This window comes from Phocoena phocoena, chromosome 12 (genome assembly GCF_963924675.1).
Source record: "Phocoena phocoena chromosome 12, mPhoPho1.1, whole genome shotgun sequence".
In the NCBI taxonomy this organism is placed as follows: Eukaryota; Metazoa; Chordata; class Mammalia; order Artiodactyla; family Phocoenidae; genus Phocoena; species Phocoena phocoena.
The window spans coordinates 68,593,274-68,620,263 of NC_089230.1; the positions used below are offsets into that span (position 1 = coordinate 68,593,274).

The following is a 26,990-nucleotide window of genomic DNA, read 5'->3' on the forward strand; positions in this document are numbered from 1 at the left end:
TTTCATATAAATAAATTAAGTTTATTGCTGAATTTTCCCATAACATTATAGAAATTTTTTTTAAAAATACACTGAAATTTCACAAATTATTGAGCTCAACAGTTAAACATACTTCATAAAAAAAAGTACAAAAGTGACATTAGAAATATTTTTTGAAGAAAAGTATATCATCTAAGAGCAAAGAAATGTGAATCCAGACAATGAATGGCACAAATACAGCACTTTAGAGGAGTACTCAGTCACCACCCAGAAATCATTGTCTGAGTTATGAAATAGATTCAGTTTGAGAAGTTATATATTCAGTTTGTTTCTGAACTAGCCTGTCTTGTTTTTGCCTCTCTTTTGTAAGAAAAGAGCTAGGTCTTTACTGCTGCTGGGACCAAATACTGTACATGCACTGGAGAATAAGGACGGGTCACCCTTCTCCCCTGGTACCTGCACAAGAGAACAGTTAGTACAGAAATGGCTTTGGCACTTTAACCCTTAACATAATCCCAAACCTTGTTAATTAAATATTGTAGCCTTGCATGATTTTTTTTAATACCACATCATCTCCATACTTTATATGTACACTATATATACAATAATAAAAATCCTTCACTCTAAAACAAAACAGGTTGATTCCAAACAGGCCACATTAAATCTTTGTAGCAATACACTCACATAGCTTTCTTCTTAATGCTTATGCGACACAATTTTTGATTGTTTTTTTTAAGCTACCTTCTGGGATTGACTTAAGGCTCTAGTTTAATGCAAATGGTTTAGTCTTAGTAGGAATTTCTTTTGAGGCTAAAATCACACACCACTGACTCTCTCTTTTGAAGCTGGTTCTCCTTGTTGGATGGATGTAGTGTCTTGTCTGGGTAATCCATAGAGATATATAGAAACACATACAAGAAGAGTACCCAGAGCAAAGGTGAGTGCTGAAAAGAAAAAAAAAAAGGAATCTGTATTTGTGTTCTTAAAACTATGTAACAATGATTAGTTTAAAATTTTGAAGACTTTCAATTGTGGGTTTACACTATCAGATTACATGGAAAATAAATTTGTGACCTATATGATGATAGTAAGGTTTAGAAAGGTCATCAATTCTAGCTCCACCCCCACCCCACTCACCAGAAAAAGTAGTGAAATCAAGGGAGTGACAATCACTGACTACATACTTTTCAAGAACGCAAGTATGACTGTCCTGGACCACTGACAAAGAACATACTAACATCCCTATATGCTGACTGAAAGAAAACGCAGTGGAATAAGGATTTTCCATGATAACTAGAAACCTGTGAAAGTTAAGGTTAGTAGAGTAAAAAGGCAGTTGAGCAAAATTCAAAGAGTTAGGTGACCAATGATTCAAACCATTGAAGATTTCTGAATAGGAGATGAGGTGGTGATTTAATGAGTAAAATTCCATTTTCTGCTAACATCTTTTTTTTTATCGTAATCCTGAAAATCTGGACACAACTGAATTACAACTTGCCCTAACTTGACAAATAGGCATCATATAAATAAATCCTTATGTCAAAACTAAACAATATTCTATGTGGAGTACAATGGCACAGTCTTAATAGCTTTAAAAATGTCATGCAGAGAAACAACATCGAGCTATAACTTTTAGTTCATCCCTAACTAGAAAAGACTAGCTTTGCCTTCCAAAAAGGGGAAGAGGGTAAATTAAATCTAAATAGGAAACTTAAGATTGCTAAGACATTCTAAGGACACTGACCAAAAAGCATTTATACTGTTTCCAAATATTCTTTAGGAGCACAGGCATAGGATTTGTTGAGCATAAGGATGGATCAGAACTACAAGTGAAAGTTCACACAAATCAGGTAAGAAAAACATCAGAAGGAGGGCCTAGAAATATCTGTTACTGAAATGGTAAGTAGTTGGCTTTATACAGAATACCTACCTACTATGTGCCAGGCACTGTTCTAAGCACTTTGCCTAAAACAACCCTACAAGATAGATGTTATTATCATTCCCATTTTACAAACAAAGAAACTGAGACGTGGGTTAAGTAACTTCCCCAAGGTTTTACAACTAATAAATGGTACAAGCAAGATTTGAACCAAACTATCAAATTTTTTTCTAAGATTTCTACAAGGTTGGTATTCTTCTATTTGCATTTGTAACAAGTCAATTGTAAATATAGGCCAGATCTGTTTCTTTTACTTAATGTTGATATTTGACAGATTTTTCTCATGTATTAGTTTATGGTATAACTGATCAGTAAAGAATATTATCACACCATAAAAACACCAGGAAATGTTAAGTCAATATCACTGCTTAAATAATTCAGAAGCCAACTAATGGTGGATATGGCTAGGGAAAATTATATTAGAAGGACCAGCATAAAGGCGGTCCTAGAATGCCAGCTATAGTAATGAATTTTGTATTAATTACATATTAAATGAAACAAATAGCTTTATTAAAGAGAAAATTTAGATTTGGATTGTAGTTTCAAAACCAGTTTATATCCAAGTCTAAAACAGGAAGGTACAAACTAAGGAGGAAATGAAAGAAGTTTTCTGTTCTTACCTCAGAATAAAAAGCCAAGTTTATTCTAATTCCACTGCGGAAATTAACGAGGGAGACTTTGTCTGCAGAAACACTCTTTCTACTGAGTAGCCCGCTCACTTTCAGCTCTAGAACCATTTAAACAACCTAAGTACTGTGGACACACATTCCACACAACTATGAACTGCTGTGCCTGTAGGATAAATTGTAACAAAACTAGGAATTTCTGTAAACTCTACAAGCAACTGCCATATTTAATGAAAGATGAAATGAACCAAGGAAGTGAGAAGCTCTTCCATGTTAAAAACTTACAGTACAAACTAAGACATACTTATCTGTAATCCAAACAGCATCACTGAAGCAATGGTAGAAAGGACAATGGCTGCTGCTGCAGAAAAGCCTTTCATGATGTTGTCTGTGTACTTGACCACAACAGAAGTGTAGAGGCCTCCAACACTAGCAAGAACTCACATACAGAAAGAAAGAAAATCTTAACACTCAAATAAATGAAACATTCTATGATGGTGAGGCAGTTTTCACCCCCAGAGATGCCATACTAATTTACCTAGGAAAATACTATTTTCCTTAGAAGCAGCCATCTGAGAGATTTTGTACTAGGAGTCATAGTTCCTACAAAACAACATTGTTTTTCAGATGCCCAAAGGGCTATGTAGTCTACTGCTAAACTGTACACATTTATTGCTAATACATTAGATACGTTTGATTGTGAAGGCAAAATTGCTTTGGGATAGCTTTGCCACAAAAGTAAGTCAATAAAACCAAAATTACATCTTCAAACTGGTATTCACAGTATCAAAGGAACAATTTCAAAATGCTATAAAGGCTTAAAATGGACATCTAACTTGAGGAAAAAGGGTGGGGGGGAGATCTACCCAGAACCTTTAATTCCTGGATACTTACAGATGACAAGCCAGACATAATATGTGTAACCATAGAAAAATCCTTTTTCTTTAATTTCAGCTCCATCTGACAAGTAGACGCCAACTAATGTCACAACAATCCCTGATAGATACATTTGAATGTTTCTCACCCAAAGGGAAGTGTCTGAACTCTTTAAAACTTTTTCAAAATACACTCCTGAAAGAAAATTAAGCATGCAAATATGAAATAGATATTAGAAATTAATCTAAAATGTCTTTGTCTTTATATTATCATATTTTTGGGTTATTATTCTAAATAAAGTATATGATTTGTGCAACATACATTAATTAAATGCAGATTTATATTATGTTGGTTGTGACGCACGGCATACCGAACATTACCAATTTGTATTTTTACAGAGCATATAGAATTAATAACCAAGAGGGAGCTTTCTAAAAACCCACATTTAACAGGAGACCCTTATATTACTATTAATAGTTTCCGCCTTTATTATAGCAGTGAGATAGATCACAAAAGCTCACTTAATGCCACTAAAAGGCTTGCTTTGGTCAGCTGGAACACTATATACTATTAGAGTCAATTATCTTAAACATACCCCTATAATATCTGCCTAGTATGAATACTCCCAACTTTGCAAAATAACCTATATAATCACCACTTAGGATTTTTTCTGAGTTACACAACCAAAATAAAATTTAAATAGAACTTGCTCAGTGAAGCCATTTTCCTTTAAAGCAGGGGTCTACAGACCAAGTTCACCCACAATGTCAGAAGGACTGTGAACTCCCTAACTAGATAATGTTTTGTGTCTATGTGCATTTTTCTGGGGGTGAGGATCCGACACTTTTTTAGGTGCTCCAAAAGCGCACATGTGTCCCCACCCCACCCACAAAAATCACATAGCACAGCTGTAAGTTTTATACTGAAAATGAATGCATGTTTAGCAAAGACATTAAAGATTTTTGTTATAAACACTGTTAATTAGAGGCTTAGGAATTGCCACTAAAGTACTAATCAACTAAACATTCAAATGAAAACCAAGATTGTTTTTGATGAACCTATGTTGGAAAGAGCCAGAGAATGGGAACAAACATATAATAGCTATTCCTATTTCTATTTTTGATTTTCCTATCTGGGAAAACCATTTAACTATTGGGAAACCATTTAACTATTCAGTTCTCAGTTACTCCAAGCATAGAGGGATATTAAACCACGTACCATTTCCTCAACTGTGTATTGAGAATACACACCTTATGGTAAATAGACTGTTGGACACAAACATTTTACTGTTCAAAACAGTGCTAAAAATCAAGTAGTATATTATTTGGGGGGTAACCCAATTTTTGTTTCTAATTTGTTGTTTCCTAAGAATAAAAGTTTAGCATGATTCTATCATTAAGTATATTCCTAAATTTAGATTTTCCCCTCTTATCAAATGACTAGATACAGAGGTGAAAAATACTTCCTTAGTCAAAAATAGAGTACTAACTTTTCTTTTTTTTTTTTTTTTTGCGGTACGCGGGCCTCTCACTGTTGTGGTCTCTCCTGTTGCAGAGCACAGGCTCCGGACGCACAGGCTCAGCGGCCATGGCTCACGGGCCCAGCCGCTCCGCGGCATGTGGGATCTTCCCGGACCGGGGCACGAACCCGTGTCCCCCGCATTGGCAGGCGGACTCTCAACCACTGAGCCACCAGGGAAGCCCAGTACTAACTCTTGATATAGCAAAATAAAGATAAATAATAAAGATGTATGGCTATAACTAATATACTCTTTACTTTCAGTTTCTTCTCTGTTGGAACCATTTCTAAAACATTTCTTTCATTGCATTTAACATTCATACTTTCTCTTCTTGATTCAGTGAAGGATAGCCTGTCCCTACATATATGAGTCCAGACTTCCACATTTATTTGATGGTAGTGATTTTGATTCTTCCCTCCCCTTTTGGCTGTTACTTCTGGGTATTAGGTTTTCTTAGTGATCACCCCCCTTTCCTCCCTACTCCATAATTCCTAATCTGTTGAAGCAGAGGAAGAACTTGAGGTTACCAGGGAAATACAGATACTGAGCTAGTAACTAACAACCTAAAGCAGCAGAATCGAACCTGAGGATAGTGCCAGTGCCAGGAAAATAGAAAGAGGTATTTGAGCTTTCTGATGGCTAACTTCCTCCATTTTTTAATTTATTTGGGGGATCTTGGCTGGACCGGGGATATTCAAGGATGACAAAAATACATTCTTAGATAACTGCAAAGATGAATAAGGACTGAGGTCTAAACTGTGTTAAACACTACCACATGCTTACTGGAAAAACAGCTGACATAAAACTATATAGCTATTAAGTAAGAAGATAAGCTTTAATAGGAATAAAGTTGAGTTTGATAAAGCAAGATAAAGTCAATCCCTATTTAAAGTCTGATGTTTTTTTAAAAATTTAACAACAGAATAAAATACTTTTATGACTTACCTGCAAATCCTGAGCACAATACAGCAACAGCTATAGCACCAAACCCTAATAATGGATTCTGTTCCACCTGCAATAGTAATGTTTTAGAAGTCATTTTTAGCGACTAGTAAATAGAATTCATCCAAGAGAACAAACAAATGAATACAAAAATCTGTTTATAGTTCTGCTGAAAGTATGTGCCATATCAGACATGGCTATTCTATAGAATAAGACAGGACCAAACAAAAGGCCATCCCAGAGGTAAACCAAAGTACTTAAGTTAAAAACCTATCCCTCAAATTATAGCCAGAGTAAACGCTTGATATGTGTGCCTACTTCCTAATAACAATGGGCACCCAAGCACAGAACTGTGCAGTCAGCCCGCCTCTTTATTTTAACTTCTGCCACCACAACTCAAGCTCTTATAGGATCAAGCATGGAAATGGTAGCAGTTTGACTTGTTTAATTTATTCCCTATCACCTACAGGATGGAGTAATGACATGTAAGATTTCCTACTTCACTGAATTTTTATCAAATATTAATAGCATGCCATCTGTGTACCAGATATACTGTTTCATATTCTAAATGAATAAAGGTGAAGATGATACACAGCTTTGATTCTTAAATAGTTCATGGATGGGAGAGATTGACACATATATATAATCATAATACTTTGCTAACAGATGCAGGTATATGGGCCCCCAACCTATTGTTTCAACTGTATTTCCTCTTCCCTAAACTAACCATCAGGAGCTTTCATCAGTCTTTCCTCAGAGATAAATGTTATCTCAGTGGCAACACTGAAACTAAAGGGTTGAGACACATGTCTGTAATATGACAAGCACATACCTTGTTCAAAATAGATAAGCCTGAGAGAAGGACAGTATTACTTGATGTTAAGTACCTGAGAGAGAGAGCTTGCTCTAAAATGTCTGCATGAAGATAAAAGGAGAAATAGAAGATATTATGGACTAACGGTTCTCAAAGTATGGTCCCGGGACCAACTGCAGCATCATCACCTGGGAACTTGTTAGAAATGAAAATTGACAGGCCCCTCCCCAGACCTACTGAATCATAAACTATGGGGATGGGGCCCAGAAATCTGTTTAACCTTCCCGTTGAGTCTGATGTACACTAAAGTTTGAGAACCACTACTATAGACTACAACTGATAAACATGGATGATTTCCTAATACAATCTACAAGGCCAGCATACAGAGGAGAAAAAATAACGGTGTGAGATTTCATCTATCCCAACAACTGCTTGGAAGCTCAAGCTACTAAAGATAGTGTCTGACAAATTCCTGGTTGCTTTTCTGCCAGTTTAATCTCTACAGTTAGGAAAAATGGTGATAGACACTGCTTCTCTGGACTTAATTCTGACTGATAAGAAACTGCTGGGTGGGACTTCCCTGGTGGCGCAGTGGTTAAGAATCCGCCTGCCAATGCAGGGGACATGGGTTCAATCCCTGGTCCAGGAAGATCCCACATGCCGCGGAGCAACTAAGCCCGTGCACCACAACTACTGAAGCCCACATGCCTAGGGCCCGTGCTCCACAACAAGAGAAGCCACCGCAATGAGAAGCCCGCACATTGCAAGAAGAGTAGACCCCGCCTGCCGCAACTTAGAGAAAGCCCACGCACAGCAAAGACCCAATGCAGCCAAAAGAAGAAAGAAACTGCTGGGTGAAGGGGAAGTGATGGAAACCTAGGAAAATGGCAACCATGTCGTTTTAGCATGAGCAATAGCCAAACAACATAGTTAAGAGACTTGAGCTCCAGTCCTGAATAAATCAAATTCAAAAACCTAAAACAATTCCATAGCTAGTGGGAAGATGGGTTAATAGGGTAAGAGTTTCTTAAGAATGAGATTCTAATGAACAGTGAAGAAAGAAATCAGTGTTACTAATTAAGGGCATCTTCAATGAATTCTCATAGGAACACTAAAAAAAAAAAAAAACGACAGTACACAAAACCAAGAGGAACAAACCAGGAGTTTTAGTATCAAAAAACTGAAAACTGTAAATGGAGGCTTGCAAACTTTAAAGAAGGCCTTTAAAAGTATGTTTAGTTTAGGAAGAAAAGAGTATGCTTCTTTGGCTAGATGACATGCTGTTAGATAGCAAGAAAATAAGAGTTACCCAAACCTAGTTTCCATTTTCTCTGTGAATAATGACTTTGAATGAATGGGAACCGAAGTCCAAGACATTGGTTTGCTGTTGTGAGAACACCTACCTAAATAAATTCAGAAGTATCTTGACCAAGAATAGTAGCAAATCAAGGTACCGATCACTGTTATCTCTGAAGAATAATAGGGCATATAAGCTATGCCAGAAAATTTGCATTGGGCAAATACTGTCCTGATTTTCAAAAAGGCAGAGGGAAAGAAAAGCTGCAGAAATTATAAACAGCGGCTTGAGACCTGTAAGGCGGCCCAGTACACTCACCAAGAGCACAGGCTCTGGAGCCATGCTGCCTGGATACAAGCAAGGTTGAGCCATTGCTAGCCTTCTTTGCCTATCAGTTTCCTCATAAGAAAATGGAAATAAAAATACATGCCTTGTATGGTGGCTGTGAGCATAAGTGAATTAATGTATGTAAAGCGCTTAGAACACTGCTAGTATCCAGTGTGACACGTGACTGCAGCTGTTGTTATTACTGAATACCAGTGAAATGCTACAACAGGTGACTTGGAGAACTTTTGAAGAAACCATCAAGAGTATAACGGTCATCACAAGAAAATGGTTGGCTTCCATAAGAATACGACTTACCAAATTTTCTTACTGAAAGAATTCCTAGTGTAAGTGCTGAGGGGAATTCCATAGAGATAACGTTTAGCAAGAAATCTGACAGATTTGCATAATATTTTTGTGAACAAGCCAGAGAAATGTAGTGAGGATAACAGTAGTTCTATTCACAGCTGAGTGAGTGCTCATATTGCAAAGTGCTAATTAACAGAATAAAACCAAGCTAGACCAACAACCAATATCAACTAGCCAGGCATATGAATAAGCCATCCTAGAAACAGATCCTCCAGGCCTAGGCAAGTCTTCAGTTGACTGCAGCCCTAGCTGATATCTTGACTGCAACCTTATGAGACCTCAAGCCAGAATATCTAAAAGAGGCCAGCTCAGGCACCCTCTAATTCCTGACCCATAAAAACTGTGAGAGAGAATGTTTCTTAAGCAAGGAAAAAGAAAAAAAAAAAGTCAAGCTAAAGAGAGTCTAGAGGTATGGCCACAGAACTCTGGTCCTGTCCTGTCTAAAATTTTCAGAGAAGACCCAGAAGACATAGGTGTCAAATCTGTAGAAAGCATAACATTCAAAGAAAAAGCTAATAATGGATAAGGACTGGAAAGTCCTCAAAGGCTCGAACAATAACCCAAAGCTAATAAGATGGGCTTAATAAATATAAACACATTTTGCATTTTGGTTTAGAAGAAGCCCGCGGCACAAAACACATCTGAGACAAACTGTATTCGTGTGAAACAGCTACATGTAGTTGTATAATCAGTTATATAATGGATAGCCTCCTCCAGCCAAAAAAAAACCTAATATAACCTTATGCTGATTTAACAAGTCGCTGGTATTCAGAATAAAGGAGGCAATTAGCGAACTACACCTCACACCACTCATTGTCTGGAGAGAGCGTGAACTTTTAGGACACACTGAGGAAAAAGAACGGATAAATGCACCTAGAAAAGAAATACGAGGCAATACTGGGGCACGAGCCAGGGATCATAAAGTCTCCAGAAGCCATATTATAGAAAGAAACAACAAGGTTGTCTCAGTGGGAGAGAAGAAAAGACAGGGAGGGTGGAGATGCAACATTGTTCTCAAACATTCAAAGGCTCATCCTATGGAGTTAGCAGGGATCTGAGTTACTCTGACAAGAACAAGGAACAATGAGAGGCAGTTACAGGAAGCTACATTCTGTTTAAAATATGAAAGAACTTTCTAGAGTGCTCCAAAAGTAAGATACTAAGCTTACTAAGCTTTTCACACATATTACCTAGGTGAGGTGACCCTTTTCTAAAGGTGTAGGGTGTTACTGGAAGTTCATATTTAGCTTTTAAGTGTTTGCCTTACTTCCCAAACAAATTCTTTACAGTTCTGCATCTCAGTTATACGTGCAGTGCATAGTTGATCAGTGTTTTGAAATGTCACCGAGAATATGAGCACGTTTAAACATCATGTAAAGACAATACATATTAATTTAAAACTCACTTTCTGGGGGAAAAAACTCTTCCACCAGGCCAGAAAGTAACTACCTAAAAAGGAGCTTTCTACTTTCACAAGCTCTGCATACATCCCCAGCTGCCTTATACTCCTAAGAGCACCGTGGTCTGTCATCTGCTAAGAGTTAGAGTGTGCAGTTGCAGAGGGAAGCTCCTGACCTTCAGGTCCTTTACTGTAGTTCCACTTCCTACTTCTCTTTGGGAAAATAACCAATTAAAGCATACAATATATTAAAAAAAAAAAAATCAGGTATGTACCTTAACATTTAACTCTTCAACTAAAAGTTAGAAGAAGTAAAGGCACTTTTTGCCCTATTGTAGTTACCAGTTATTGGGAAAAACACTATTCTGTAAGACCCATTGCTGACAGTGGATGTATGTGCAAAATGATAAAAAATTTTGTGAGTTGCGGGAGAACATGAAAATTAGATGGGGAAAACTCTGCCCAGTATTTCTGAGAAAATGCCAAAAAGAGGCCTAGAAGTTGTGAACACAGACACTGTGTGGAAGTTGGCACAACTGAGTTATAGGTTAGCTGTTAACTGTGCAACTCTGGGTACGTGACTTCACCTCTTTGGACTTCAATTCTGTTATCCATAAAACAAAGGAGTTGCATTATATGGAGTTTTGAGATACCATCCATCTCTAACATAGTTTATGCATAGTCTTCCTTCTCAAAAAGGAAGCCCGGAGATATTACTCTCCTTGACAATAACATCACCCTAAGGGGAAAAAGGCGTATCTATATGGCAGAGGCTATGAATCATGCTCCATTCTTTTCCATGTGACTGTGTGGAGTGCTCAGGACTCTGGAAAGTTCCCGTTTAGCTACAGTGAGCACTTAGCTTCTTACCACGACGCCTGTGGCCTGGGCTGGTCTCCACTGTACGAGGACGACTCCTCCACACAGCATAAAAACTGAAATCCACTGTAACCTGCTGAGCGTCCTGTTTAACATTAGAACGGTACATAGAGCAGTACAAGGAATCTTCAACTGGTACGTCACCTACCAACAAACAATGAACTCATCAGCTCGGTTAACATTAGACTCTGACACAAATGTATTATTTCTGATATGAACACAGCTGTAGAGAAAAATATTCAATAGTCTGATAAAGGGTTAGTAAAACATCTTTTCACCGTGAAAACATTTTTTAAGATTTTGCGCCTGCCATTATCATCTACTTCACCTACCTGGTATACTGCTGCATCCAGATTGCTGAGAGCCAGGAAAGCCATGTTGTTCTGCACAGCATACACTAAGGAAGGCACGCTCAACTTCATCAGTTCCTTGGGGCTCCCCAAGACATTTTCTCTTAAAGATGCCTTGAATCTACCCAGACTACCAGTTTCTCTTTGAAAACAAAAAGGGGAAATGAGAAGGGATGAGGAAGAAAATGAAAGATCATCCTTTCTATTAGATACTGTCACACATAGGATAGCTACATTGTGTTACGTTCACTGATACTTATTTCTAGAATTTTTAACTGACTTTAGATTCATTAAAAGAAGCAAACCAGCAATGCATCCCCATAAAAGAAAAACAACTACAATCTTCATTTGGGAAAATATGACAATTAGGTTTACCACCCTCATCCTCTGGTCAAAGTTTCAGGGGCTTTTGAGTATATTAAACAATGAGAGTACCAGGAAACCAGAATTGCCGATATTACCTATAAAAAATTAATTTAATCCCTGCCACTTTAACTGCCATTGCATCAAGTTCACCCAGATTATTTTTTAGATTAATCAGGTTGCATATGTATTTTTTAATTTTTAAAATTACAATAGATTTTAATTGCAAACAAAAGAAAAAAGCGTTAGTAGTTATAGAAGTTACTTGGGATAGGAACTGAGTAATGCAGGTCAATATTATTTGTAAATTAATTCCGTGTTTGTGCAATATGGCAGACAATAAATCTTTAAATAAGCATATTCTCATAAAATTCAAGTATGTATCTGTATAATTTTGCAGGAAATCTGAATAATTTACTAATATCAGTAAGGTAAACTGTACCTGGAACATACATAAAGCTTACTACTTGTGTGCATATTGATTGATGCATGCTCTTAAGTATTCTTATTGTTCCTCAGGAGGAACTAGCTAATCTGGCTCATATTTCCCCCTGTTGTAAATCAGCTCATTTATTTCCTGAAAATACAAATCAAAGAACACTTTTATAAGCATTAACACCAAAAAAAAGTGCTACCATCAAAAGGCTCCTAACTGCCCCTCACAAGATCCTTAAAAGGACCATAATACTTCGTTGGGAAGATGGAGCTATTTCAACTCACAGTGAGCCTCTATATTTTGGGTTAACATTAGAATCAACAGTCACTAATCGGATATTTTCATATTTAAATAGTGCAAAATTAATTACCCAAGTTCTGAGAAGGAGCAAAGAGTCCATAATGTCTAATTAACTACCCATGCCTTATCCACTGTAGAACACTCCAGCCCCCAAGAAAATAATTAAGACAGGAAATTTGGCCTAGGCCACAGAAACAAAAGATGCCCTTCTTAGTTACAGACCGTACTTTGCTGCCAAAGCTACATGCTGAAAAGTAATGCACACAGCCTGGAGGGCGACTCTACACTCCATGCAGAAGAGGGAGAGAATACCAGAAGATTACTGGGAAAGTCTGCATTGTAGAGTTTTCCAGATAGCTGAAGGTTGGCCCTTTAAACATTTACCATTCTTTTTTTTAACACAAATCTTAGATGTTCTATATAATCCTCCACCTCTTAAAAGAGTATAAAGAATAATTTCTCAAAGTTTTCCCTCAATTATAAAATTGAAGAGAAAAAAGATTAAAATTAAAAAGAAGAATCACAGAGGTCCAACTCAAAGAACCATTTTAAAAAGGTGATATAATTGAACATTTTCTTTATTGTCATAATTCTCACTAGGAAACATGATGGCAGAGACATAAATCTTACAGGCTGTGTGAAGTACAGGACACTGCTTTTACTGTATCATTACTTAATGCCCTTCCAAAATGCTGACTTCTATACTAATGTATCTTCAGAGTGGCTCCCTAAAGAACTACTGAGAGGTACCTGTTTGTACCCATCTTTCACAGTCCACCTCCTTCCATGTCCATTTATCTCCCACATACGATTCCTCAAGCTCTAGTTTAGTAGCCACTTATCCCTTCCCTAATCCCTAGCTATGGGCAATGCCATCTTACCTCCACTCCTTAGAGATACTCTAAACCCTCAATGGTATCAAATGAATTTCTGCCTATCCAGAGAACAGAGTTGATCTCTTTATCACTGGCTCTCTTTGCTCTGCTAGAATACAGGCTGCTTAAGGATCTAACAGCTTCTTCTATTAACCATGGCTATACCAATAATCAAGGCTGCTGAGGTCCCTTTTCTCCCTGTCACTTTTATCTCTTCTCCCACACTTTTCAGCTTTCACATCAAATGAAGGGCCTGTGAGACATCACCAGCCAATCTGAGTACTCCTTTCCTTCAACATGAAAAACGAGTAGAGTATGGTGTGTCCAGATTAACCTTCAGGTCTTTGGCTCTTCTGGCTATATCCTTTTTATTGGATACATAGGAACTATTACTTCTCCACTGCCAGGAAGACTTTACTATCTTTTTCTGCTTCCTTCTCTAATGTAGATATTAGAGAAGCCAAGGTATACCAGAATGCTAACTACTGGAAAGCTCAAGCTTCACCATGGTACCTTAGAATTATATCAATATTATATAATTATAACAAGATATTTTGAAATAAGTTGCAAAAAATAGCAGAGAATGCTAAAAGAAATTGTAAAAGAAAACAAAAGCTCAAAATAATTAATGATATTAGAAAGTAAAGTAAAGAGATTTAGGAGGTATAAGAAAGAATATAGGGGAATGTTACCACACAGAAAGTTTTAAAGGAGGAGATAAATTATTTCGGTATTAGATTAAATCTTGCTTAATTTAATATATTTAATAAGAATACAGCTCTAAAACTTACAGTTTTACTCACTAAAGTCAAAAAAAGTAATAGCAATATATCTTCCAGAAAACACTAGTAATCATCTATCCTTTTGTTTTACTGTTAAGTAGACAAAGATAAATGATCAATTCTAAATATACTACAGCCTTGAATAGTGTTCTCTGATTACTAAAAAAACATAAAAACCAAAGACCACTTTTTCTTCCATTTTCCTGCTCTGATATTTTCTGGAAATCAAATCCCAAGCACTTTAATGAGTACCTTTTGTTAAAAACAAATTTATTGAATTTAATTATATAAATGACATTGTGAGATAAGAGAAAACGTGTATAATCAAAAAGCATACACTAATTTTTTTAGATGTAGTCTGTCCCATTAAATTTACTCTTTGATTTTTATCACTGGAATAGAATCCATGTGCAACCTGTTGTTACCTCAAGGAATGCTGAAGCTCCATGCTGACTGCAGAGAGATTCCGCTGCTGCAGCCCCCCCTAAATTTCCTATCAACCAGCTGAAACCAATTCTTTCTGATCTATGTTTGGTCAAAAGTAGGCCTCATTCTTCCAGCTCCTGATCTGAGGAGAACTACTAAGAGGCCTGAAATCCTTGGCTAGGTTACCAAGGCACTGTGCAAAATGGAATAATACAGCAGAAGTTACTCATGAGTTTAAGAAATCTAAATTTCCCTTACAAATTTCTTATCATCTGCAAAGTTAATTAAAATTAACTCGCATAAAAGATTTTGGGAAGCTAGGTTTAAAAACCAATAATGAGGTCATTTGAGGACAAAAATACCCATCATATGAGGTACATGACTTTTACTTCCTCCCCATGACCCTAAACCCCTTATAGCATTGAGTACAAAGAGGCAGTCAAAATGTAAACTCAGCAAGAAAAACAGAATAGGGCTGGATAATCTATGACATAGGTATCTGAGAGCTTCATTCATTATTCTAGATAATACTATGAAACAGTAAAATAATTTTCTCCAGTCTTATCTGGATAAGTAGTACAAAGATTTAAGATGCATTTGGTTTATTACGAAACACACCCAAAGTGTATGTACATTTACACCTCCTTCTAGGTTTCTTTAGTCTTTACAGGCTGTGGTGGATAGCAAACAATAAAAAGTTGACTTTGTTCTAAGACAACACACAGTGTTTTCATTTCCTTTTCACATCACAAATGACAGACTTAAATCAAAAGTATCAATTTTAACAGCTATGACAGGGTTTAGTAAAGCATACAGCTAACTAGCAATTTTCCTGTGAATTGTTATAGTAATTATTTTATGAAAAACTAAAATATTTTTAAATGTACTGTTTGATGTTTCAACTGGAATTATAACTTAGAAATTGGTAACTTAGTCAAATACTTAAAAAATAACTTACCCATATATAAAGCTTTTGCAACATCCAATTGCTAAGCTGATCCCCTCCTCAAAAATAGGATTTATTAATTTCCTTTTCGATATAAAAGTGGTCTGATGAAATTATACACGTACACAGCAGTGTATATAAAAAGATAATTATTACATCTTTGTTTTGTAGTAGCAGAAGACTGGACACACCCAAATGCCCATCAGTAGAAACTGGTGTATGTGATACATCCATATAGTGGAATACCACACAGCTCTTAAAAAGAGTGAGACAGATTTCTATGTACAGACATGGAACCATCTCTAAGATAAAACATTTAAGTGAAAAAAAAGTTAAAAAGCAAAGCAGTGTAAACTGTATGCACACACAATGCATGTAATCAAACTCCCCAATCAGACTGTATAAACCTTAAACCTTATTTATCAAAATAAAGAAGCCATTCATTAATTCTTCCCCACACTCCCCTTTTTTTCCTTGCAGTTCTAAATTAACTTTTGATTGAAACAAGTATAATTTCATATTCCATAGATTACTAGAAATTGTAAGTAAAATCAACAAGGATGGCGGAAAACTCCAAATTAATTACAAACAGAAACCAAAAAAAGAAAAAACCCTGTCAGTTTTTTTAATGAATACCAAAATTACACGGAAGGAGAAAAAGAGAACTAACCCAAGTATTCTAAAACACAGTCTTTTTACTATATGCTCTAAAACTAAAGGCAAAAAAAACAACTACATACAAATACTGAACTTTAGTTAGTAGGTTTGCTTTTTCACAGCTGTATCTTAGAAGTTCTGAGTCTACTTATTATGTATTCTAGGACTGAGCAAACAAGTAAATATCCTGAGGATAATGGAAGTCAAACTCACCACCATTGGAAAAGGGAAAAGTTGCAATGAACTCTGTGGTACTGGATCAGAATTGCAGGTATCAAACAATATATTACTCATAGTTGTATACACAAACATATATATACAGAAACAGAGAAACAGACAGGTATGTATGTATACACATACATGTTACCTAGCTCTCGCTATTGAAAGGGCCCAGAAGTTATGATACCCCCAGTAGCAATGTGCACACCTCATGTCTAGATTCTGGTTTCTAAATACCATTTTGGGAAAAAAGGAACAAAGCTTCTTAGAGAAATGTATGATTTTGGGATTGGGGCAGGGAAAGTATAAGATAAGCTTTGAACATCTTGCTATGCTAAAAAGAAACTGCTCAAAGATTGATGAAAATATGTAAGTGAAAAAGAAAAGAAAAGAAACAGGAGGAACCTTGAAGATGATCCCACTGTCCAAATCTGGGACAATTTGAGCATCGAAATAAATGATAATAATGGATTCCAGCAAATATAAAATAATCCATGAATCTACACTGAGAGGGAGAAGGACAGGTAGGGGGGAGAGAGAGGAAGAGGGAGAGAAGAGAAAGTTTCTTAGAGTAGAATGCCAACCAATAAATGTATAGGGAATGATGGAACTGGGAAATTACCATTTGACAACATCAAAGGACAATAAAAATGATGAGAAAGAGGATATGTACCTAGTTTCAAAGATTCTCTCCACATGATACTTAATAGTTACAAAGAGAAAATTGGTAACTTTATCTGGAGAGACCTGGCAGGCACTACCTTAATCAAGGAATCAAAGTTAAATCACCAGTAATGGGGCAAATGGATATTATGTGCTTCGTGATACACTGCACTGAGAAGGACACATCATTTCCGTGATATTCCTGACCAAAACCCTAAATTTAATCATAAGAAAGCAATCAATAAACATAAACTGTGGGACATTCTACAAATTAAATGGACTATGCTCTTCAACAATGTCAAAGACAAGAAAAAAAGATGGAGGAACTGTCTCAGATTAAAGGCAGCTAGAGATATAATACTACTGTAAAGGATGATTATTTTACTGTTAAAGGACATCAGCGGGCAACACAATTATCTAAGGTCTATGAATTAGATAACAGTATTGTATCAATACTAATGTGTCAATTTTGATATTCTGTTATTATGTAAGAGAATGTCCTTGTTTTTAGAAAATAGGCACTGAAGAATTTAGGGACAAAGGGGCATCTTGTGTAAAACTTGCTCTCAAAACATAAAAACAATATACACCACACAAATACATTGCAATCAAGAATATGGTAAAATTTAGGGCTTCCCTGGTGGCGCAGTGGTTGAGAGTCCGCCTGCCGCTACAGGGGACGTGGGTTTGTGTCCCGGTCCGGGAAGATCCCACAAGCTGCGAAGCGGCTGGGCCCGTAAGCCATGGCCGCTGAGCCTGCGCGTCCAGAGCCTGTGCTCCGCAACGGGAGAGGCCACAACAGTGACAGGCCCGCGTACCGAAAAAAAAAAAAAAAGAATATGGTAAAATTTAACATTTGGAAATAAAAACTTAAGAGAAAAAACAAAAAATAAAATTATTGCAATTACTGAAATGTCTAACAATGCTACTAAATGCTTATCTTTGCCCTAGCTAATCACAAAACAGCTCAATTATTTTGTTCTAAAATACTTATAATTTGAAAATTAGAAATCAGGGAACTTGCCTTCGAATCCTATCACTGCCAATCACTTTCTAGGTACCTCTGGCAAATGAAAACTTCCCTCAACCTAAGATTTCTCATCGTAGAAGATGAAATAATAGCTAAGGCTAAAGCAGTGGCACGAGAATGAAATGAAAATTAGCTGTGTTTACCTGCATGTTTCCCTCACCTGTTTTTAAGGGGAGACGGGGAAGAATGTTTCCTTAACACCTTCACTCTCTGGCAGCCTGCCATTCTCAACAGCAACAATCCTGAATGTCTGAAGGCAGCAAACTTAGTTGCTGCAATCTTAAAAGAGGATGTTTGGCACTTTACATATTTTGACAGTGATTAACAGCTAGTATTCCAGAGTGTAGTTACTTGCTTTCTAAAGAAAAGAAGTTAGATATCTGCTCATTAGGTTTTCAAAAATTCATTTTTCATAATTGTGCCCCTAAGAAGCATTATTCTTTGATTTTTCTAAGGCAATTTCAACTTATAACATTATATATTATAGCAATAGTGCTAAAGTGCTGCCTAGTGTCCCTTAGTGCAAGAAAGCTGTGATGTGCCTTATGGAGAAAATACATGTTAGATAAGCTTTGTGCAGGCATGATTAATAGTGCTGTTGGCCCTCAGTTCAATGCTAATGAGTCAACAATACATACTAAATAAGGTGTCTTTAAACAGAAACATGTTATATAGTGATCAGTTGATGAAAATGTTGTGACCAGAGGCTCACAGGAACCTATCCCTGTATTTCCTCTAGGAGCAAAAGTTCAGTATTCAGTAATTCAGTGTCCGTGGTAACTACTGAGATAGTAAGAATCAACAGTCACCAAACCCGTCACCAAGGGAGCTTATTAGAGCCCAGGGATTGTGGCCATGATGACAGAGCAGGTGATGAAGGTAATGGATTTGAGTTATGTTCTAGAAGTAGAATCTATAGATCAACAAAGTAACTCAAAGTAATGTGGGTCACCATGTTAGTCCCTGATTTAAACCATTCAGTGATTTTCAATGCACTTGAGATAAAATCCAAAATCCTTTACAGGCCCATAGGATTACTCTTGATACCCTGCCGACCTCTCCTGCTTCATCTTAGCCCCACTCCCCTCTCACAGCACTCCAGATACACTGATTTGTTGTTCTTCAAACACACTGTTCTCTTTACCTTCTCTCTGCTCTTCTCTTGCCCAACTTCCATTCAATCTTCAGGTCTGGGTTTAAATGTAACTTCCTCAGAGAGGAAGCCCTCAACATTTTCACTGGGTATGTTTCCCACACAGCTATGCTTTAGTTTCATTAACGATTGTCTCATGACATATTGCTGAAGAAGCTGAAGATGCAATCACGATATCCTTTTATTTCATTCCGTAGCTATCAACCTGTGACCTCATGGGTAAAATAATTCTCCTTTCTCTATCACTCTTTATCATTCCAAGAGATTAACATTTTTTCACAGATGCCCTCTTAAAAGTAACCCCTTTGCTCCAAGAAATAAAATGTTTTCTTGTTATGAATAGCAGGTATTCCATTCTACCAATGTGTTTTGAATAAGAACATGATAATTTGCCAACATGTTTCTCCATAAAAATTACATTTGCTTTAAAATCCAGTAATTTCAAATGCATTTCACTTCTTTCATGCTTTATGATTTTCCAAGTGCTTTTTCCACTTGGAAACTCGCTGTGTTTTAAATGATTCTTCTTCACAGCCAAATTCTTGTTAGCCATGTAGTGTCAAATGCCAACCACCAAAACTCTGTGTCATAATACTTTACTTTGTCCTGATTGTCCCTGGTCTTGTGTACTCTGCAGGTAAATGTTCATAAAAGAGCCTCTACACTATGCAGGTGACATACACAGTAAGTGATTACTGGTGATAATCATGATGATGAAGTACAGTATTTAGTTTTCCACACTGTTGCTACTTCAACACCATTATTGGGTCTTGTCTGGTGAACTCTTGGAAACTTTTCTGCTTTCATTAATATTTTGATATAATTTCCAAAAACGTTTCCACAAAACAAACTACAACTGACCATATCCATAACACTGAATAACTTAAGAATAGCAAGCAATGCAAAGCTGAAAAAGCATCAAAATAAAACAAAAAGTCATGCAGACAGGTTAGCAGGACACTAGCCCAACTGCTGAGTTAAACCAAAGGCCTCACTGCTTTTCTGCACATTGGTTTTTAAAAAGTCTTAACAGTTACGAAACAACAAAACCATGATCTGATCTTACACTTTAAAACAGCTGATTTCATGCTTGACAGCCCTATTTCATTCCTGGGTCATAATTTTTTCTCCCTAAGGAAGCTGGGGAATAAGGAGAAGAAATGTGTTCCCCTATTCCCCTTTTTCCAATACCGCCATTTTTGTTTTAAAAGAAGTTAAGCCCTAAGTTTTTATTAATTTATTAACGCTTAAATTGTTATATGGATGTTGTTCTAGAGCTTCAAGCAGATTTTTTACTTTGGAACACTGCCTTTTAAAGTTTTGAAGGTACAATAAAGCCCCTCCTTTACCTGACATTATGCAGAATAGTGGAAGCCAAATTTCCTTGAAAATGGATCTTGTTAAGTAAAAAGCTGTGAAAGGTCTGAGGTTTTACCCTACTTGCAACCTAACAAGTTAGGCTGCCACAGTATCTCTGCCTACAAGATAAATTTTAAACACAAATTTTCTATTAAAGCTTTCCACCATCAAGTCTCAAGTTATTTTCTGTTCTTTCCTCCTTCCCCAAGCCAGTTTTAGAGTATTTTTTTCTGATGGTTATTTGTAATAATGTGTGTGTTTACTAGTTCATTTTCTGTCTCTTCCACGGAAACTAAGTTCCAAGCAAGCAGAAACCATATCTACTTCATTCATACCTGTATATCCAGCACCTATGATAAAAACTGTCACACAGAAATCACTTAATAAATATATGTTAAATGAAATTTTGAAGTGTTTAAATGTAATTTAAACCTACATACATGCTATTCCTCACTACTTCCCACTCTCACCAGCCCACATCTTGAAACCTAGATGAATTCACCCGCCCACATGACCCAGATGGGTCCCCATCTCATAAATCGTTCCCCAAGTAATTTCCTACCAGATTTTATTTAATTCTCACAACCCTATTTTCTCCAATTAAGAAATGAAGAAACTATACAACATAACCCAAAGCTCACCTCCTCTTGTTTCATTTTCTCTTGTCTCTTGTTGCTGTTTTTCTCTCATCCACAGACTATGGCTGTTTTCCTCTGTCTTGAATGGACTCTGACCCCTAGTTTTATAGACTCAGTGTCTAGAATTTCCCTTTTCAGCCCCATAAACTCACTGCATATATTTCTTTATTGGTGGTGAGAAAGTCATCTGATTTTTATCAGACTTAAAGTATTCCAGTCTATGAATAATATAATGTGGGAAATGAAAACAGACAAGCATAAAACTATTGGGCTTATGGGCAGGACTGAAGACTTATAACATAAACTTTAAGAAGAAATGAAGAAACTAAAGCTCAGAGAAGTTAAGGAATACGTGGAAAGTCATAATCCCAATGAGTCTAGGACTAAAATTAGGTCTGTCTCACTCCAAAGCCCCTATTCTTAACCCTCTCTTATACTGCATCCTTGGCTAAAATGATTTTCGTAGGATGTTACTGATACAAAACCCAGTGCTGCCACATAGTAAAAGTATAGCAAGGGAGGAACCTCAGATGCTGTATAGATAAAATAGGAGTAATTATAGTACTTAACCTAAAAAATATATAAAGATTAAATGAGATAACTAATGAAAAGCACTTAGCACAGTGCCTAACACTTAATACAGGAAACACTCAAGAAATGTTAACTAGGGCTTCCCTGGTGGCGCAGTGGTTGAGAATCTGCCTGCTAATGCAGGGGACACGGGTTCGAGCCCTGGTCTGGGAAGATCCCACATGCTGCGGAGCAACTAGGCCCGTGAGCCACAACTACTGAGCCTGCACGTCTGAAGCCTGTGCTCCGCAACAAGAGAGGCCACGATAGTGAAAGGCCCGCGCACTGTGATGAAGAGTGGCCCCCGCTTGCCACAACTAGAGAAAGCCCTTGCACAGAAATGAAGACCCAACCCAGCCACCAATCAATCAATCAATAATAAATAAATAGATAAATAATAAATAAATAATAAATTAAAATTAATAAATAATACAAATAAATAAATAAATGTAAATAAATAAGCCAAGCATTAGAAGCCCTTTAAAAAAAAGAAATGATAACTATTATTATCATAATATTCCTCTACAACAGAAGTCAGCAAATGTTTCCTGTAAGAACCAAATCGTAAATAGTCTAGGCTCTGTGAGCCACCATACTGTCTCTGTTGCAACAAAAATAAGCAGCAAACTGGATTTGGCCCATGGGCCACAGTTTGCTAACCCCTGCTTTAGGGTGGAATTCTTCAACTTTGGCACTACTAATATGTGGGGCTGGGTAATTCTTTGTTATGGAGTGCTGTCCTGGAGGACAGGACATTGTAGGACATTTATCAGCACCCTTGGCCTCCACCTACTTGATGCCAGTAGCATCCCCCAAGTTGGGTCAACCAAAATAATATCTCCGAGGGAGCAAAACTGTCCTGAGTTGAGGAAGACTGCTCTAAAGCAATCAAACATACAAAGATGTAGCTTGAATCTTCTGATAAAGAACATAACTGAGTAAAAAATTAATAACTTAACACACTAAAAAGTATTTATACTCACTTAGCTAAAATTCCCACACTTAGCAATAACTTTATAACTTCTGTGATACACACGGCTGTGGTTGAAAAGTAGAGTTCTTTGTCTGATGTCCTTGTGTATCTTAAAGCTATGGTGTAAGTTGCAGCCACCAGGGTCATCACTGCCAAGCAGTATAACTTGAATAATAAATTGACATTTTCTGGAAAATACGTGCAACAAAGATATTATTTAGTAGACAATATTATGTATGTAAAAGTTAAGCAGTGTTATACCTCAAAATGCCTTCCAATTTCAACCACAAAATACGTTTAAAAATTTATTTCAAAACAGTATTTTCCAACTACATGAACAGAAACAAACATACACACACAAAACACAGTATCAACTGGTTAGGCACAGATTTTGTTCCTGGGGAGGGCTTAAGTGCAAGGTTATGTGGCATAACTAACTCTAGTATAGGATGTTATAAATCACATACTTTATATATCTTTATAATTCATACTTGTGAAAGCAAAACACAAAAGCAAGATGAAAACGATTACTGCAATGTATGTTCTAAATAGAGAGACAGCAGAAAGAAAACAAAAGGAATAATGGAGTGATAAAATAATATAGAACTTCATCATAATAAAAAACAAATTACATCCAGCCTCTCATTTCATAGCATTATAAGAAAGATAATTCATAACACCATAAAAAAGAGTATTAAGAATGAAGTTCTGTAAAACTTGAAATCCAGGAAATATACACAACTTATGAACACTCAATTTAAGAACTTCTTGCAAGTATATCTGAGCAGCAGCCATCACTCAGGTGCCAGGGCTGGTCCAACACCTTCAATAAAACCACAAGCACCAGTGTACCAGGGCTCCTTCCATACTCCCAGCCCTGCTCTGAGACTACCACCATCTAATGCTCGAACTATGCCTACTTTCTTTACCCACTTCACACCTCTCTCATCCCTAGCTACCTGTAACCTTCTTTCAAATCTCAGGCACATGTTAAACAGGGATCAGCAAATTTTTTTCTGTAAAGGGCCAAGAGTAAATATTTTAGGTTTTTTAGGCCACAAGGCAAAATCAAGGATATCATGTAGGTACTTAGGTGACAAGAGAGAAAATATACTTTCACGTTTAATTTATATTTAATTGGAAAAATTCAAAATATAATAATTATTGAGTGCAATGCTTTACAGTATTGAGAAGAAGGGAATTCTATGGGGTGGGTGGGTAATATTTTGCTTCATTGGTCTTCAAAGTTAGGGATCCATCAGATTAATTACAAACATTCACCTGTAAAAACCATTCTTAGCTGATAGGCCATACAAAAACAAGTGATAGGCTGGGTTTGACCAACAGGCCAACCTGGGTTAAGAACCAGAGGGACAGGAGGTAACTCTGGGCTGCTACTGTAACTACATTACCCCTAGGTACACTTTTGTTCACCGCTCTGGGAGCCTAACCACAACTCAAAGGTGACTTGCACAGGAAAATAAAATAGGAGTTTCAAATAAGTTATATGGTAAGGTAGAAACTCACTAGGAAACAGATTATTCAATATAAATATTTTTCCCTGGGTGAATTAAAGAATTATTTGTAAATTTCAGGCAGATTTTTTAAATTACATTAGGTCTTAACTGAAAAGTAATATGGTAAAATAGAAGAAATAGAGCTTCTCTGCCTAAACTTTCTTTCCAATAGATCCGAGGACCCAAAAAGCAATGTTAATGTAAAAGGGATTGAAGGAGATTACTATAATACTTTGCTTGCTCTAAAACTTTCCTACACAGGAGGAAATGTAAAGCTTAAAAAATAAACAGGAGAAAGCATTTCCCATCTTCTTGATCGGGGGTGAGCAACCTACATTTCCTCTCATTTTTATATGACCTGCAAGCTGAGAATAGTTTTACACTTTTAAACGGTTGGAAAAAAGTTTTTCGTTAATCTTTTGGGATGTGTGAAAATTATAGGACATTCAGATTCAGTGTCCATAAAAAACATTTTACTGGAACACAACTACGCTCATTTGTTTCTGAACTATCTATGGCTACTTTTTTTGCCGGGCAACAGCAGGATGAGTAGTTATGACTGAGACCATCAGCCGTTAATAGAAAAAGTTTACCAGCCCATATCCTAGATTATCAATACTTTCATAAATAAGATATGTTAGGATCGCCAAACTAAAAACTACTTTATTTTAGCTCTTATATATGTTCCTGATTCCAAAACAACATAGTGAATGTTTAACACTTTGAAAGTACACCTCTTAGAATCGTGATTAATGGGAATATAGATGATATTCTTGAAAATAACTACTGATGGAAATAGAAGCATAAACAAGTTTAGATATTTGTATAACGTATAGGGCTTTGGTATAGAATACCACTTTTAAAACATATAATAAACTTTTTAAAAATACTTAATGCTTTTTTAAGCATTATTTTCTCTAATTTCAGCTTACCATTAGATCAAAATATCTTTTCACTCCAGTCATTAATTGTCCAATATGAAAGTTCAATTATTAGCAATTTCAGTTTTTTTTCAGGGTAACATCAAAAGTCCATACAGGGACTTCCCAGGTGGGCCAGTGGTTAAGACTTCGCACTTCCACTGCAGGGGGCGTGGGTTCCACCCCGCATGCCCAGAGGCTCCGCCACGAGGAAAAAAAAAAAAAGTCCACAACTCAACTGCATTGTTGAGTGGGCACACTGGCACATCAGTACTGTTTTCTCCTTCTCACAAAGTTCCCATTAGCTCCCACGCAGTATCTGTTTTTGTGTGGAAAATGCCCCCCAAATGAAATTTACAGTGTGGAGTTAAATCTTCTGCTCAGTTATACTTCACTATATTTTAGAGGAGACATTATTTGTAACACCTGAGAACTTGGAAATTCATTAAGTCCCAGATAAATAAATCCTTTGTGATTTGTGAATATCAGGAAGCTCAGGAAGCTGCAATTTTGTGTTACACATTTCTAGTGGGCATAAGATTTATAACATGACCCAGGCACAGCAAATATGTATTGGCAGTAAACCTAAATCTGTAAATTGTGGCAACTATTTCAGATAATGATTCGACTTATGTAATTCTCAACTTGCCTTCACCAATAATCTCGCTGTTCCCATTTTATGTCAGTTATCAAAACAATTCTACTTTTTTCCCTTTACTTCCTGTGTTGCTACAGAAAGACTTAAGGTTGGGCTTGAGAAGCAAATAAGAGAAGCATATGCAACTACAGACAGTACCTCCTGGGCAGGGCCTGAATAATAAACGTGGCCTCTTCAAACAAGAAAATAATTTGGTACCCATGCAAAAAGCTATTCTTTAAATATTTGCTCAACTTTATTCAGAGGTAAAGCCAAGAGCTCTACGAAAGAAGGGTGGAGAAAGAATCTGGGTGTTGCCCAACCTCTCCTAGCTACTGCTCTACCATTCAGAAATTCAGCTCTCGTCCTTACTTACTTACCGGACTCAGCAAAGCAGAAGTGCTGCGGAGTTAATCAGACTCACCCTCACGAAATGGCAATTAGTCATCAAACAGTATTACTCTAATGTGCTAGCCCTGGGGAAGGGGGCAGGGGAGTGGATCTCAACCCACCCCTCCGGCAAAATATCAAAGTATTCCTTCTAACAACATACAACATTCTCCTTGGAAGTAACTCTGTTAACGACTGCTTTCTCCACCTCGTTACGCCTGCAATGCTATTTTAATACCCCAATGATGTTTTTAGTGGCTGTTACGTGGGTCAGCCGCTGCTTAGGCTCTGCACCCGGAGCATGCCCTTATGCCTCTGTGCATCCTAGGGCAGGAGCCGCAGCGGAGACAGCAGCCGCGGTGACCCCGGCCAGTATAGAAACCGGTCCTGCCTCCCGCTGGGTGATGCGTCTCCAGCCCCGCACCTGCGCCCCGGCCCCTCGCCGGGTCTGTCTGAATTCGGTTCCCACCCACTGCCAACTCGTCGAGGCAGTTGCAGTTTCGGGCTGCCGAACTGTCCAGCGCGGAGTACGCCGCGGGGAAGGCAGTTGCAGTGGCAGGCTGGCTGCCCCGCACTGCCACGAGCTGCGGCGGCGCGCGCTCAAGCCCGATAGCGGCTCAACACAAACTCCTGCTGCCCGACGCCCCGGCCTGGCCCCTGGGCCTCAGAGCCCCGCGGGCGCGGAGGATGGCCGGCCACCGACAGGTGCAGACCAGCGCTGACGCCCGCTCGCCACCGCCCTCCGCGGAGTCCCAAGTCCCCGGTCCCAGCAGCCCCCGGCCTCACCTCTCTGAAGAGCCATGGTTCCCCGACAGCACCGCGC

The 26,990-nt window shown here is 37.5% G+C and overlaps 1 protein-coding gene across 1 annotated transcript; it reads right to left on the bottom strand.

Annotated features, from left to right (window-relative positions):
• On the bottom strand, positions 1-26,990 carry SLC35A1 (solute carrier family 35 member A1). Its single transcript, XM_065888816.1, has 8 exons — positions 26,954-26,990; positions 22,714-22,891; positions 11,296-11,455; positions 10,955-11,107; positions 5,885-5,951; positions 3,439-3,615; positions 2,849-2,983; positions 1-923 (listed from the first exon to the last, which is right to left on the bottom strand). Exons 1-8 carry the CDS (start codon positions 26,967-26,969, stop codon positions 796-798), a joined length of 1,014 nt encoding a protein of 337 aa, XP_065744888.1. The 5' UTR covers positions 26,970-26,990; the 3' UTR covers positions 1-795.

Coding starts and splice junctions, on each gene's coding strand:
- SLC35A1 (XM_065888816.1), bottom strand. Junction 3,616..5,884: donor ATTGTGCTCAGGATTTGCAG/GTAAGTCATAAA, acceptor ATTTTCTTTCAG/GAGTGTATTTTGAAAAAGTT. Junction 924..2,848: donor GCTGTTTGGATTACAGATAA/GTATGTCTTAGT, acceptor TTTTCTTTTCAG/CACTCACCTTTGCTCTGGGT.